Source organism: Macaca nemestrina, chromosome 13, assembly GCF_043159975.1.
Source record: "Macaca nemestrina isolate mMacNem1 chromosome 13, mMacNem.hap1, whole genome shotgun sequence".
NCBI lineage: Eukaryota > Metazoa > Chordata > Mammalia > Primates > Cercopithecidae > Macaca > Macaca nemestrina.
In genome coordinates, this window is record NC_092137.1 from 26702754 (window position 1) to 26719278 (window position 16525).

General features: G+C 53.3%; 1 protein-coding gene across 1 annotated transcript in view; it reads left to right on the forward strand.

The window, feature by feature from the left end:
- Positions 1-15900, forward strand: part of LOC105479779 (potassium two pore domain channel subfamily K member 3) — a 44038-nt gene extending 28138 nt beyond the window's left edge. The window contains exon 2 of the mRNA XM_011738034.2: positions 10083-15900. Coding sequence (XP_011736336.1) covers positions 10083-10984 — 902 coding nt within the window. The 3' untranslated portion in view covers positions 10985-15900. The remainder of the gene's footprint in view (positions 1-10082) is intronic.
- The last annotated feature ends 625 nt before the right edge of the window (positions 15901-16525 follow it).

Consider the following 16525-nt stretch of genomic DNA (forward strand, 5'->3'; position numbering starts at 1 on the left):
CACCAGATCAAATCTGTTAGAAGCTCTGAGCTCACAGATGCCCTGTCCAGCTGGTCATGAGGATGCAGACAGGCCACAGGCCCGGGCCATGGCACCTGGCTTGGTGGCTGGCTTAGAACAGGCCCCACCAGCCCCAGGTCAGGGCCCTGCCGAGGACCCCAGGATAACTGGCTGGTGGTGTGGCATTGCCCCCTTTAGGCCTCACTCTCTGCTTATCCTCTCTGTCTCCATTCTGTTCAAACCTCAGGCTCATCTCTGATGCCTCCCTCTCCCTCAGTCATTCATTCAAGAGAAATTGATGAAGCGGCAGCTCTGTGCCAAGCCCCCTGCCAGGTGTGGGGGATCAAGTAGCAAACAAAAGAGACGAGAACCCCTGTCCTCGTGGGGCTTACAGTTTCACCCATGAATGCAGGGCATCCCACACACTGCGCATCCACTCTCTTCCCCTCGCCCCTTCCTCTCCTCTCTTTTCTCTGCCCCTTGCCCCTACCTCCTCCGCTCATCCCGAACTCTTGGATCCTCCGCTTCCCTCTAGCTCAGGCCTGAGCACTTGACAACTAGACCATGCAGAGGCCCCCAGTGGATCCTCCTGCTGCCGTCTCCCACAGCCATGCCCCTGCCCAGGGATGCCAGGCATTCAGCTTAATATCTCTCTGAGTACAGCCCTCCCCTGCTCAGGAGCCATCCACGGCTCCTCATTGCCTTAAAATGAAGACTTCATTCCTGAACCTACCCTTGAAAGCTTCTCAAATTTTGGCCCCTTCCCACCTTGACAGTCTTCACTTTTCAACCGTACTTCCTGCTCCAAGAACGCCAGAAGAACTTGTGCTGTTTTTAGGTTTATAATATTCATCGTTTTCTACTTACAAAAGTAATGGTTTTTTTGTAGTGTAGAATTTATAAGAGGAAAATTAAAATTAATCATGAGCCCATTATTCAGAGATAAGCTATGTGAGCTTTAGAATACTTCCTTACAGCTGTATATGTGTGTGTACACATACAAAATGTATATGTGTATATACATTTTTTTTTGAAACAGGGTCTCCCTCTGTCACCCAGGCTGGAGTGTAGTGGTGTCATAATGGCTCACGACAGCCTCAACCTCCCAGGCTCAAGTGATCCTCCCACCTCAGACTCTCGAGTAGCTGGGACCACAAGCACACACCACCATGCCTAGCTAATTTTTTGTTTTTTCTAGAGATGGGTCTCACTGTGTTGCCCAGGTTGGTCTCGGATTCCTGGATTCAAGTGATCCTCCCACCACAGCCTCCCCAAGTGCTGGGTTTACAGGCATGAACGAGTGTGCCCAGCCACATTTTTCATATTTTCTTATTAGTGTGGGATCCCACAATACAGAAAGCATTGTCTCCTACCCTTTTAATTTAACATGATGTGGTAGTTTTCTACGTGATCAAGAGACTTCTCAAGAACTGCACTGTAATGTTCGCACAATATTCTATCACATAAATATACCTTAATATGTTTAACCAAACCCTATTGGTGGATATTTGGACTGTTTACAATTTTTCACAATGAAAATGCTGCTATAAACACGCTTGTTCATAAATCTTTGTTCTGATCTCTGGTTATTTTCCGAGCAGAGATTCCTAGAAGTGGCAACACAGGGCCACCGGGTAGACACATTTCTAAGCTTCTTGATGCGTATCATGCAGCTGCCTTTCTGAGAGAGTCCGCTGGCCCCCACCCCATTCCCATGTGTGAGCACACCCACCAGTCCCATGCAGGTCTATTTTCTCTGACCTTAGCACATCACGTGTCATCCTAACATTGTATCCTTGCCTCAGTAGCTCCCCTCATCGGAACCCTGCCTTTCCTATCCGCCCTTCAGAGCTCAGAGCAAATGTCACCTCCTCCATGAAACCCTCCCTGACACCCCAACCAAAGTCTCTATCTCCAGCCCTCCTTCAGCCTGTCTTAAATCCCTCCTAAAACATTTCCCACCTTTGCCATGCATTTTAATAATTTGTGTAATAATAACCTCTGCTTTATACAGGGCACTGAAGTTTTCAAAGTGCTTCCGCTGAGAGGTTTCATTTGATTCAATCCCAAATGGAAAGTGTTTTGAGGTCAGGGACCTCATCAATAGATCGTCTAGGTCTATTTCTGCTGGCTACATCACCAATTCAAGTCCAGCACAACCTCAAGCTAGCCCTTGTGTAACAGAAGTGTTTAGCCAGCCTTTGTTTTTCCTTGGCCTATCAGAACAGACTTCAGGATGCTCCCTTCTGCAGCATGGGGCAGTAAAAGACGACATGAGGGCCCTGGATTCCAGTCCTAGCTGTGTCACTGAGTTTCTGTGACCTTGAACAAGTCTCTGCTCCTCTCTCAGCCTCAGTTTACCCATCTATAAAACGAGTTGGGGGAAGGGCGCTGTGGCTCATGCCTGTAATCCCAACACTTTGGGAGGCCGAGGTGGGTGGATCATTTGAGATCAGGAGTTCAAGACCAGCCTGGTCAATATGGTGCAAACTTGTCTCTACCAAAGATACAAAAATTAGCTGGGCATGGTGGTACACGCCTGTAGTCCCAGCTACTCGGGAGGCTGAGACAGAAGAATCACTTGAACCCAGGAGGTGGAGGTTGCAGTGAGCTGAGATCGTGCCACTGTGTTCCAGCCTGGGCAACAGAGCGAGATTCTGTCTCAAAAACAAAACAAAACACAACAAAAAAGAGTGGGTTGAACTACGTTGTCACAGCAGTACTGATAGCTCCTAAGGTCCCTATCCCCAGGCACCCAGAGCAGCCCTGGGGTGCCTCTGAGGGCCTCTGCACAAAGCCGGCCTCTGGGATGGGCCAGAAGGAGCTGGCCAGGGAGGCAGGCCTGGCTCTAAGCCAGGCTGTGTCTGCAAACACTGACCTTGGCTGCCGCAGGGATTTTCCATGACACCAGCACCCTCCCTCTGAGCTCCCTGCATCACACATGGGCCTGAGGAGGGTGGGGGATGGGGGCTTTGGGGGTTTGTCCTACATCGAAGGCCCCCAAATCAGTACTAGGGCCACCTGTGGATGGGAGACCGCTCAAGGCAAGAGAGGAGAGAGCAGTGGGCCCAAGAGTGGAGAGTCCAGGAGGAAGCATGGGGCAGGGAGAGAAGCTGCTGGGGGTAGTAGGGGGGAAGAGCTGGGACAGGAGATGGGACGATGGGAAGAGAGGCCTCGGGAAGGGGCAGAGCAGAGGAAGCAGATAGCAGATAGGTGCTGTGCTTCAGAACTGTCCTTCCCAGGAGCTCTGGCCTGAAGAGGGACAAACTCCAGACCCCGTTCTGTACACTGGTCCCACCCCTACCCCAGCTCCATGAGACCCGGTGGTTCCCAGGCCCAGCTAGGGGCTTGCCCAGACCCAGTGCAGGGGGATGCCTTCTGAACCTTGAAGCTGACCTCATTCTGAAGGGGCCAGAGGCCACGGTGAAGGCAGGAGCTATGGGTCACCCGAGGCCCCCCTGCCAAGGGCCACCTCTCGTCCCCGTCCTGGGTGTCTAAGGGGTGGTTTCTCGTCACCATCTCAGACCTCAGAGTCCTCCAGAACCGGAGCCTCTGGGTTCTGCAGCCCTCCCACCCCAGACCTGTGCTGGACACTGAGGGGACAAGCCAGTCCTGCAGGGCTCCTCTGTAGCCATGAGTGCCCAAATACAGAGTGGGGGCCTGAGAGGGGCAGAGGGAGGAGAGGCCCCTCCAGTGCCCAGAGAAGGTTCCCAGAAGGTTCTCGGGAAAGGCAGTGTCTGAGCTGCATCTCACAGGAGGAGGGAGAGCACCTGCGCCCTCCTCCTGTCTACACCAAGCTGCAGCCCCTCCCTCCTCTCCTCCCCCAGGACCTGGGCACAGAAGCTGGGCTCCTTCCACCTCATCTCCTTTAATATGCCAGTTAGGCTCCCTCAGAGCCTGCAGTCCCACTTCCTGGCTCCACACTGCTGCCATCCCCACTCTGAGGGGTGGCTCCCTGTCTGTGCCTCAGGCCCCTGAGCTGGTTCCTCCTGGGCCCTCCCCTAGGTGCTCTCTGAGCCCAGCTGCCCTCTGCCATCCAGCAGGGGAGCCCAGCCTTCCTCTGAGGGCCCTCCCTGTGTCTTGCAGCCCCCAGAGCTGCCTCTGTCTCCCCTAAGCCCGCACTCCTCTCTGGCTGCCGCAACAGGCCCAAGCCACACTGAGGTCACCCATGCACCCATGCACTTCGGCATCAGCCCAGAGTTCACGGCCTTTGGGCGCCTCAGGCCACAGGTCCCTCATCCATCTTCCCTCAGGACAAACATTAGCCCAGCCATTGCCTATTTACATTAGATAACTAGGTCAGCCTGGAGACAGGCACAGCCGGCATTGCCAAGGGCTGTGCTTTTTAATCTACAGAAGGGTTGGGCCACCCAGAGAAGAAGATCAAAGAATCATAACGTCAGAGACCTGGGGGAAGGACCTTAGAGGTTCTTGATGCTGCACGGGAGCGTTTCCCAAACTGTGCTCCCAGGAACTCTTGCTCGGTACTGTGCACTATGAGAAAAGTGCTCCACGGTCAAGGAAGTGGGAAGACAGGCACCTTTTCCCAGCCTTGATCGACCCTGCACATGAACACATACATAGCCCTGAGAAAGCCTAGGCTCAAATCAAATGATGGTGAATCCTGTTAAATTCAGCATTTCCCCAATTTAATTGAACCAAGCAACTCTTTTCTCATCCAACAGTTGTTAACATTCCATGGAACTGGTATTTCAGAAAAATGACTTGAGTAAACACTGATCATAGAATGTTGGCACGGAAAAGAACTTTAAAGATCATTAAATCTTGGTGCTCCCCAAAATATTCATATTAATAATTCATATTTATTGATCTTAATATCCTAAGCATGTTAAGTCTATGAACTCAATCAAGTCCCCACACCAAGTCTATGAAGTGGGTACTTCATTATTCCCATTTTACAGATGGAAAACTGAGGCACAGTGGACGAAGCAGTATAGCTAAGGATAAAGTTGCTTGGTTTCAGAGCCTGTGATCTTCTCTACTCCACTAAACCTCAGAGATCTTCTCTCTGTGTTCAGTATTTCAAACATACAACAATAACTGAACTCCGTCTCAAGAGTCAATTATCTCAGGCTACTCAGACGTTCTGACTGACAGATGTGTTCTTAATTAATTTTGATGGGGAAAGAAATTAAGTATGGCTCTAACAATGATTTATTCAATGCCTGCTCTGCAGAGTATCCACACTGCACTGATCACCACATCGAACTCCATAAATAAAATCTTCCAAAATTTTGACTCTATGAATGGGTGAGTGAACAGAGAAAATAATAAAAGGCAGTGGGAAAAGGTAGGAACCTCATCTCTTGCCCTGTCTTCCATGTCACAGATGAGGAAACCTGAGGCCCAGAAGGAACTTGCCAAGACACAAAGCTGTCTTTGATCAGGGTCAGGTCAGACCCCAGATCGCCTGCCTCCCAGCCCCATGCTCTTTCCTCTGCCCAAGGCTGTGGCCAGCTAGGCCAAGGGTAGGAGGTCAGGCAAGCAGGCTAGCAGGCATAGGAGACCAGTGAGGAACAAGCAGCCAAGCCCAGTCCAGCCAAGGCCATGAACAAGGGCTCAGAGTGGCTAGTTGTGCTTTGAATAGAAGGAAATAAGCTGCAGGGAGAGAAAGACCAGTAAAAGGGAGGACCAGACCCAATCCCACTCCCACACCACCATCCCCACCCTACATCTCCCTGGAAGACAGCTTCAGACAGTTTCTGACCTCCTTGGTGATTCTGGAAGGAAAAGAGAAACTGAGATGGCCCAGGGTTTGCCTCCGATCTCTCGGTTTTCCTGCTGCCCTAAAATATTTAGACTAATAATAAATTTTTATATCCAGTCACCTGGCTTCCTTAAGTGGATTCTGTGCCTCCAGCCAGGTTCCCAGGCCATCTCTTAGCTGAGTTGCTCCCAAGTAGGAGCTGCTGGGCCATGATCGAATGAATAGGCACAACTCTGGTCATACCTGAGCTGGAAGGCAGTGGACAGAGCATTGGTTTTAGAACCAAGTATCCTGGGGTTATAGTCCTGATTCTGGCATTCACAAGCTGTGTGACCTTGAACAGACTGCTTTCCTCTCTGGGCCTCCACTTCCTCATCTGTACGACATAAAGACTGAACCAAATGATGGCTAAGGGTATTTCTGGCTCTGAGAACCTTAAAACCTATGTTGGATTCAGGGAAAGGAGGCTGGGAGAGGAGGCAGTATGGACGGTCTTGGTCGTTTTCTGAGAGACAGTGGCTAGAGTCTCCTGGTCAGAACATGTGCTCTGGCTGATCAGCCCAGCAGGTACTGCGAGAGAGGGTCCTCAGAGAGCGAGCCCCAGAGAGAAGCCTCTGTGTGCATGGGTGCCACAGAAGGACAGAGGCAGCCCCTCACCCAGAGACTCAAAGGGCTGGACAGAGAAGAGAAGATAGAGAACACCTTTTGCCCCCTGCCTCATAAAGCCAAGCCCGATGTGGGCAAGGACCAGGCAGTCAGCGGGCCTACTGGCAGGCAGACGGGTCTTGCCAAACTCCCACTTACTTCCCAGAAGCTCCAGGGCCCCTTGGGAGTGGCTCCACCCAGCTGGCACCCCTCCAAGTTGGGCGCCCACGTCAGCAGGTCCTCACACTCCCTTGCCCTTTCACCCAGTGACAATAGGACAGGCGATGGGGAGGGGGGCACCCTGAGCCGAGTACTTGGAGAAGCGTCTGTCTGCGTGAACATGGCCCTCCTGTTACCACCCCTGCTGCATCCGGCTCAGAGCAATGCCTGAGGCTGATGCCCAAGTGAAATGCTCTCCTCCCAAGGCCTCCCGGCCTGGTCGCCCTTCCTGGGTGATGCATTGGCTCCCATGTACCGGAATGAATGCTGAGTCAGAAAGGCCCAGTGGCCTTGGCCAACACCCAAGGCCTCTCTGGACTTCATGACCCCAACTGTAATATGGAGATAGTCATAATAGTGACCTTGTAAGAATTTTTTGAGGATTAAGTTAAAAATACATCTGAAGGGTAAGAACTTATTATTCTTAAGCCTCAGCCTGCAGTAGGAAGTGAGATTGAGCCCTGGGGGCATCTGACCCCAAAGAGGAGGCACATCTAGGCCAGGGCTGCCTGGCCAGGGCAGTGGCTGTGGTGGGGCGTGAGGTGCTGCCTGGGATAAGAGCCTCTGATTAAGCCTAGATGTGTCATTTGCTTTGAAAGTCACTAAGTTCAACAGGACAAAGGGCAGAGGAAGGTCACTTGCGGCTGAAGCTGGGTCCCGAGGAGCTGGGTCCTTGCAGGCTGGGGTAGGAGAGGCAGAGGAGGGCCACGAGGCAGTGTGGGAAGCAGTGTGGAGAGGAGGGGCCAGCTTGGCTGGGTGTGGGATGAGGACGGGTCTCTGGGGTGGCTGCAGGGTATAGCAAAAGAAGGGCAAGGAAGGAATGTATAGCTCCCTGAAGCTGGGGGTTTTGTGAGCATAGTCACAGTGGGCAGTGAGGCTGCCAGGCAGGCGGGCACTGGCTTTTACTAAGAGACAGTAGGCCCAGGGAAGTCACAGCCTATGACAAACACAGGACAAGGGAGCAGTGGTGGCAGAGAGGGAGTGAGGGTCCCTGATGGTGGTACGTGTCTGCCTGACCCCACAGAGATGGCCCTGCCCCCAGGCCCATGCTCTCAGGTCACCCTTCGCCTGTGAGATCCCACAACTGCCGCTTCCATCTTGCAAGCCACAGGTTCCAAAGAGCTCTAACGCCTAGTCTCTCCTGTGCTCCTGCAGATGACTCTGGCGGGCAGCGAGGGTGGGGGGTGATAGCTCTAGCTCAATCCTCCAGAGTGCAGGAAAGGCAAGTGAGCCCAGAGAGGGGTAGGGATTTGCCCAAGGCCACACAGCTATCACATGGCCAAGCTGGGGCTATGTTCACGCTCCCTACTCCCTGTTGAGCCCCATCCATGTTGCCATGCCCTCCCCTCTCCACAAAGTAGTGCCGGCCTGGGGGACAGGGAAGGACAGGATGAGAAGCAGCTCTGGCTCGGGGCCTGCCCAGTTGTCGAGGTGAGTTGTGGTCTGGCTGCCATGGCCGAGCTGGCGGGCACAATCTGTTCTCACCCTGCTGGAGCACAGACGTCCCACACACAGTGGCTCTACAGCTCAGCTGTCTGGGTCCCTGGCAAACAGTGACATAGTTACTGGCCCGACACTGTGGAGGGGGGCAGGGGAGCTGGTTCTAAGGGCAGCCCCAAGCAGCTGTCCCCAGAGTTCCCTGAGCTTTAAGATCCAAAAGGCCCTGGGTTGACAGAGGTGCCAGTCTTACTGGAACTGAGCGGCCCTCGAGCCTGGCTGGTCTCTTGGAAGCATGAGAGTAATCTGGCACTTCACTCATTGTTAATCACAGGGAGCCACTGTTGAGTACTTGATAATGCACCAGGCTCTGAGCTAAATGCATTACACACAATATCTTACATATTCCTCCCCAAAGTCCTGTGAGGCAAGTGTATTATTAACCCCATTTTATAGATGTGGAAACTAAGACTCAGAGAAATCACACACACACAGAGAGAGAGAGAGAGAGAGAGAGAGAGAGAGAGAGAGTGCAAGTCCAGGACAGAGTCACACAGTATCCTGCCCTACAATTTAGTTATCAAACATATTCTGGGCCTCCATAGGTATGGCTGGCAACGTGGAGGTGGAAGCTAGAGAGGAATGTGACAAGGTCCATCAGTGCCACCCCTTACCCCCAAAGCTAGTGTTTAGCTCTATGTCATTGGGGATCCTGGAGGACAGGGGGTGGTGGTAATATTGGCCCTGGAATTACAAGCTGAACATTTTCAGTGCCACTCAAATAAGGCAGAGATCACTTTTAGCTGTGAGGAATCCAGGAGGACTGCATGGAAGAATATTTGGTTAAGATTTGATAAGACTTAGAAGGGAAGAAAATGCCAGCATCATGTTATTATCATAATTCTATTAATAAAAGTAGTAAATATCTCAACAACGGAAGAAGCAGGCCAGCACCAGTAAATACACTTTACAAATGAAGAAACATGCTCAGAGAGGGGGAGTAATTTGCCCAGGGTCACACAGCCACTAGGGCCCTGTCACTAGGGATGAGTTCCCATCCAGGTTCATTTTCCCTCCAGGTAGCCAGAAGAATTCTCGACTTAGGCCTTTGAATGGCTGGTGCAGAGGGAACCTTTGCCTCTGCCCTGATCCTGGCTCAGGGTGTGCCGGGGTGGGGGCGGGGTACAGAGAGGTTATCTGGCTGATGATAGTAACACACCTGGAAGGACCCCCAGGGCTCTTGCTTTGCCAAGGGTCACACCACTTCCCCATAAGGACAGACCCTACATCAGGCCAAGCACAGAGGATGACCCCAGGGCCTCCAACTGGAGGCTGATGAGGACCCCGGAACACTCATTCATCCAGCTGTTGCGGGGAGGGGCAGGCAGCCTCCTTTCTCCTCCCGCACAGTGGGCCAGCTGCCCCAGGGAGACTGAAGGGCCCTTGTTGCCAACCAACCCCACATAAGCTTTGGCAGGCAGCAAGGAATTCACCAAGAAGCCATCCCTGCCTCAGTCTCCCTTCCTGTACACTGGATCACAGGATGTCAGAACCCATTCAGGGCAACCACTTCACCTTGTAGTCAAGGAAACTGAGGCATGGAGAGGACAAGGAGCACGCCCGCAGCCCAGGACACTGAGCTAGAATCCAGCTCTCCCAGAGGACCTGTGCCCTCACACTCTCCCTGTGCCTCTGGAGGAGTTCTCAGCAGCACTCAGGCCACCCCTTCTCTAGGCATACAAAACAGTCCAGTCATTGAGGTCAAACGGACTCGAGTTCAAACACGGTTGCTCTGCTCTCAAGCCGTGTGACCTTGGAAGTCAGCCCTCCCTATTTCTTCCTTCCTACATACTTTCCTGCAGGTGTCAAAGAGTACAATAGAAAGCATGAGCAAGGGCCTAGCACAGTGCGTGGAGACAAGGAGCCTCTGTCACTGTAGGCCCAGACCCCCAAGGTGGGGAAAGTGGAGGGGCGAGGGGGTAGGGAGAAGAGGGTTTCTGGAAGGGCAGCCCCATAGCGTGTGCTTTCTCTCCTCTCTCCCGCTTTCCCCCAGGCTACGGGCACGCAGCGCCCAGCACGGATGGCGGCAAAGTGTTCTGCATGTTCTACGCGCTGCTGGGCATCCCGCTCACGCTCGTCATGTTCCAGAGCCTGGGCGAGCGCATCAACACCTTGGTGAGGTACCTGCTGCACCGCGCCAAGAAGGGGCTGGGCATGCGGCGCGCCGACGTGTCCATGGCCAACATGGTGCTCATCGGCTTCTTCTCATGCATCAGCACGCTGTGCATCGGCGCTGCCGCCTTCTCCCACTACGAGCACTGGACCTTCTTCCAGGCCTACTACTACTGCTTCATCACGCTCACCACCATCGGCTTTGGCGACTACGTGGCGCTGCAGAAGGACCAGGCCCTGCAGACGCAGCCGCAGTACGTGGCCTTCAGCTTCGTCTACATCCTTACAGGCCTCACGGTCATCGGCGCCTTCCTCAACCTCGTGGTGCTGCGCTTCATGACCATGAACGCCGAGGACGAGAAGCGCGACGCCGAGCACCGCGCGCTGCTCACACGCAACGGGCAGGCGGGCTGCGGCGGAGGCGGTGGCAGCGCGCACACCACGGACACCGCCTCGTCCACCGCGGCAGCGGGCGGCGGCGGCTTCCGCAACGTCTACGCGGAGGTGCTGCACTTCCAGTCCATGTGCTCGTGCCTGTGGTACAAGAGCCGCGAGAAGCTGCAGTACTCCATCCCCATGATCATCCCGCGGGACCTCTCCACGTCCGACACGTGCGTGGAGCAGAGCCACTCGTCGCCGGGAGCGGGCGGCCGCTACAGCGACACGCCCTCGCGACGCTGCCTGTGCAGCGGGGCGCCACGCTCCGCCATCAGCTCGGTGTCCACGGGCCTGCACAGCCTGTCCACCTTCCGCGGCCTCATGAAGCGCAGGAGCTCCGTGTGACTGCCCCGAGGGGCCTGGAGCACCTGGGGGCGCGGGCGGGGGACCCCTGCTGGGAGGCTAGGAGACTGCCCCTGCCGCCTTCTGCCCAGTGGGACACCCCACAACATCCCTCACCACTCTCCCCCAGCACCCCCATCTCCGACTGTGCCTGCTTGCACCAGCCGGCAGGAGGCCGGGCTCTGAGGTCCCCTGGGGCCCCCATCGGAGCCCTGCAAATTCCGAGAAATGTGAAACTTGGTGGGGTCAGGGAGGGAAGGCAGAAACTGGGAGCCTCCCTTCCCTTTGAAAATCTAAGAAGCTCCCAGTCCTCAGAGACCCTGCTGGTACCCAGACCCCCACCTCCGGAGGGGACTTCATGTTCCGTGTACGTTTGCATCTCTATTTATACCTCTGTCCTGCTAGGTCTCCCACCTTCCCTTGGTTCCAAAAGCCAGGGTGTCTTTGTCCAAGTCACCCCCACTCAGTCCTACTCCCCTTCCCCATCCTCATCCCCAGCTGTGTCTCCCAACCTCCCTTCGTGTTGTTTTGCATGGCTTTGCAGTTATGGAGAAAGTGGAAACCCAGCAGTCCCTACAGCTGGTCCCCAGAAAGCAGGACAGAAAGAAGGAGGGACAGGCAGGCAGCAGGAGGGGCCAGCCAGGAGGCAGGAGGCAGTGGCCTGCCAGTCTGCAGAATGGTCACACTGGAGGTTCAAACTAACTGGCCTCTAGCCACATTCTCATAGCAGGTAGGACTTCAGCCTTCCAGACACTGCCTTTAGAATCTGGAACAGAAAACTTCAGACTCACCATCCCCAGCTACTGCTGACAATTTCCAACTCTTAAATTTGTCGAGTGATTTTTAGCCTGTGAAAACTCTATGCTGGCCACTGATTCCTTTGAGTCTCACAACAGCCTACTTAGGTCACCAGGGCAGGAGTTCTCACCCCCATTTTACAGATGAGAACACTGAGGCCTGGACAGGTGAAGTGACCAGAGAGCAAAAGGCAAAGGGGCGGGGGATGGGTGCAGTGGCTCACACCTGTATTCCCAACACTTTTGGAGGCTGAGGTGGGAGGATTGCTTGAGCCCAGGAATTCGAGACCAGCCTAGGCAACACAGTGAGACCCCATCTCTACAAAAAATAAAAAATTAACCAGGTGTGGTGGCATGTGCCTGGGAGTCCCAGCTACTTGGGAGGCTGAGGTGGGAGGATTGCTTGAACCTGGGAAGTCGAGGCTGTAGTGAGCCCTGATTACACCACTGTACTCCAGCCTGGGTGACAGGGCAAGACTCTGTCTCAAAAAAAAAAAAAAAAAAAAAAAAAAAAAAAAAAAAAAAAAAAAAAAAAAGGCAAAGGGAGACAAGAGCCCAGCCTACTCGTTCCTAGCTGAAGTGTTATTTTCTTCCAGCTTGGCCTGCTCTTGAAAGCAAAGCTCCTGCAGTGTACATCCTGGCATTGTGTGGCTACCTGGGTTTTAAACCAGAATCAGAAGTCCCGGGTCAGAGGGCACTGCTGAGGCTCAGCCTCTTCTCTTCTTGGTCAGGAGGCAGCAGCTCTGAATGGGCTCCTGAGGCAGCATAGGGGCCTTTGTCACCAGGGTGCATACTTACAAACAGTGCAGTTCTTGGGACTGAGGTAAGCAGGGCTTACCTGCCATGGCAGAAAGGCCAGGATCTGGGGCTCTAGGAGTTTGGGAATTGGGCAGAGTGCCCAAGAAAGCTGGCAGGCGTATCCTATGGGACATCATCCCTGGCACCATTGTCATTGTTGGTGCCTGTGTCCCAAGTAACTAGTGAGAAGCTGAGGCTGCAGCAAGAAACACCGTTCCCAGGTGGCAAGGTATGGACCAGAGATGCCCTCGGCCCACCACACCTGCAACCCAGAAGCCCAGATGGAATGCAGCTGACGAAGGTGATGCTCGAGGCTCACGTTTGGGGCCCCACAGCTGGAGCCGGTATAGTGACTGGGACAACATCAAGGGGTGGATGAGGGACCTGTCCTCCCGCAACACTGCCTTCCCATGCTGTTCCCCTGCCAGCTCCTTAACACTGCTGACCAATACGGCATTCAGGGAAGTTGGAGGACAGCACCCACAGGGTGGCCAGCCTCAGGCCCCCACCTGCATCCTCTAGTCTCTGGGGACCCCTAGGGGGAAGAAGTCTACCCTGCTTGTGAGTCCCGTCTCAGTGTGGAGAAAATGGCTGCCCACGTGCCAGGAAAGCAGGGCCCAGGACCTGGAGGTGCCCACTGTGTTTATGTTGGGGATGGGGGGGCAGTGCTGGCTGCCTCTGTCCTGTGTGTGACCCTGCCCTCGAAGGGTCCTGTCCTGTCAGTCCCGAGGGAGCCACAACCAAAGCTGCGGAGAGAAGGTGGGGAAGGGTGCAGAATGGCCGTGGGGCACAGCATGGCGGACTGTTCAGTCTCTGCTGGGTCTTTCCTAGGGACCTGGAAGGCCAGTGTTGCTTCCCCCTCACTCCCTTTCACTGCAGGCAGCCTCTCTGCTTCCCCAATGCCTTATGCCTGGGCACACTGCCACAGAATATGCAATATGTGTGGGTGACCATGTCCTCACGCCCACACCCCCACCCCGGGCAGCCCCTGGACTCCAAAGGCCGTGGCTGCCACAGCCTCCCCTCAGCTCTTCCTGCCTATCTGTCTTCACACTGAGAATGGCGCCCAATAAATGCTATCCACGGAGACCAGGCTCAGGCTCCAGCTGCCTCTGTCATCGTATGCCCTTGCTGCTACCAGGGAGGAGCCATCTCCCACCCCGTCCCCTGCCGGGGTCTTCAAACATACCTAGCTGCCGGGCTCAGTGCCTCACACCTGTAATCACAGCAGTAGGCAGGCAGATCACCTGAGGTCAGGAGTTCAAGACCAGCCTGGGCAACATGGTAAAATCCCGTCTCTACGAAAAATACAAAAATTAGCTGAGCATGGTGGCACGTGTCTGTAGTCCCCGCTACTCGGCTACTCAGGAGGCTGATGCACAAGAATCGCTTGAACCCGGGAGGCGGAGGTTGCATTGAGCTGAGATCACACCACTGCACTCCAGCCTGAGTGACACAGTGAGACCCTGTCTAAAAATAATAATAATAATAATAATAAAATAAAATAACATACCTAGCTGACTCGCCGTGGTCTCGCTGGCCTGTGGGCGACACTGGCTTCCCTTCTGGGATTTCCCGGAAGATCCAGATTTTCTTAATGTCCTCCTGGAACAGACTAAGTAAGAAACACGTTAGAAATCACCTGGTCCTATTTTCCCCCCTGTACACGAATAACTGAGGCCCACAGAGAGCAAATCACCTGCCTGAGTCACAGAGCAGTGAGTGGCAGACCTAAGCTAGGAACTAGAACTGGGGATTCCTACTCCAGTGCTGTCCATCCTCACACAGCCTGCAGAGTACGCCTGGACACACCCCAGCTGACAGTGGTACCTCCCAGTCAGCCAGGAGTATGGATTCCTTCTCCTGCAGTAGAGGCCCCTGGCTGAGTGACCTGATTGACTAAAACATATGTCTTTGAAGGAGAGTGCATCACAAGCACCTTTCTTTGGGGTACATTTTTCTCTGGGTCTAGAAGGACACCTCAGGCTTGGGACTGGGCCTCAGAGCCCAGGACAGACCCTGAGAGCAGATCCACCTTACCCATCTGGTGCCAGCTCCCCAGGTCAGCTACAGCAACCCCCAAACTTCATATAGTACAATCCACAGTAATAGCACACAGCTCCATACCTATCTAGCTCCATGCCTATCTATCTGCCTACCTTTCACAAAAGGTAGCCCCCTCTCAATTCCAAAGCTGGATTCTTAGCAACCCTGCTACAGCCAGTGACTCTAATACGTTCTGTTCCATTACATGTTATAAAATGCTGGTCACAATCCACTAAATTGATGTCTCTACCTGCTATTGGTTTAATACCAGCAGGTTGAAATATACTGGAGAAATAAAGGGAGTGGGAGAATGGACACTTTCTCCCAGTTCCCCCGCCCCCTGCCTTACCCGCGTAGGTCAACTGAAAGATACAGAGAGGGAACCTTTGATGGAGGGTTCAGAGTTAAAAGGAAGAAATGATGGCACCTGCACTCCCTGCCTCTGGAGGCAGGACACAGCCAGCCCTCCTGTGATGGCACTCCTGGCAGCTCCTTGTTGGCCTGCAGCCCTCAGGGGGCCTAGATGCCATTGGCTCACCCACTCCTAAGGCCACCACATCAAAATCTGAGGCTTACTGCCCTGGCTCACCTGCCTCTGTCTTTCTTAAAACAGCTAAATGCAACAATAGCAGAAATTAGCTTGCTTTTGAGGTTGGCAATGACCAGTTAAAGGTGACTCTTATTTTCTTAAGCAGTGCTTACAGGACATAAACGTGATGACACTTGCCCTCCTTTCTTCATCGCCTGGGATAGACTTTACAAACAGACCTGGGAGGAGTCTCCTAAGGGGCTGCATTTATCCCCATCTCCCTAGGGGTGATCAGCATTATGGCAGCTGGGCAGAGCAGTGGTGAACAGCACCCATGTCCCTGCTCACATCTTCTAAGATCTCAGAATTGCCTGAGGTTCTAGCGTGGGCTCCTTCTCTCCAGATGATGCCATCCCCACCCCCCTCATTTCCACACAGCATCTGAGGCATCCTGCACTAAAAGATATATGTACAGCAAAACAAAAATAGAAAACCAGCACAGCAGAGTGGAGGTGGGGTATAAATATACCCAGATCCCCGCTGATTTGGTTACTCGGGGTGAGCATCAGATGGAAATAGAAGTTTCCGGGGGCCAAGACAGAAAGAGGGATGTAACGACAATTCTTTTCAAAACGTGTCTCGTGGAAAAAAGGGTTCATTGGTCAAATGAATTTGGGAAAATGCTGTCAATATCACCCACTCATGGAGCTTCACAAGGCATCTTAGCTTAATAAAGGTTATGAAAAGTCTTGCAGCAAAGATGCTGTTTACCCCTGCTTAACCCAGCACTGCCCAAACTCATTCCAAATACCAGACCTCTGTTTGCATGACATCTCTCCAAGCCCTGTATGTCACAGCACTCGCTTTGGGAAATGCTGATCTATCGAAATCTCACTGATGAAGAGAGAAGGCTGATCCTTCCTCCTCACCCCACACTAAATTATAAAAGAAGTTTAGCTCGCAAGTCCTTCTATAAGTGAAGACCACAACAATATAAAATACATATGTTATTCTCAATTACATGCCAGATTCAACCAAGGCTCAAAGCAGCCCACTTGCTCAATATCAGGCAGTGAATTGCCGGCAAAGCAGGGATTTGAACACAGGCCAATGGCTGCAAGGCATATGCTCTTACCCACCTGCTGTGTACTGTCCCATGATGATCCACGTCTTCAACAAAGGTTTGGCAGAAGTTCAGACCTATTTATGATGTGGTCATTTCTTATTCAGAACCTCGGTGAGAGAGGAGGCTGTAATCTAATGATGTCATCCTTCAAAGATGACAGATTCCACTGGAGCTAAGAAATCCTATTCCAGCCGGGCACGGTGGCTCATACCTACAATCCCAGCACTTTGGGAGGTAGAGGTGGGCAG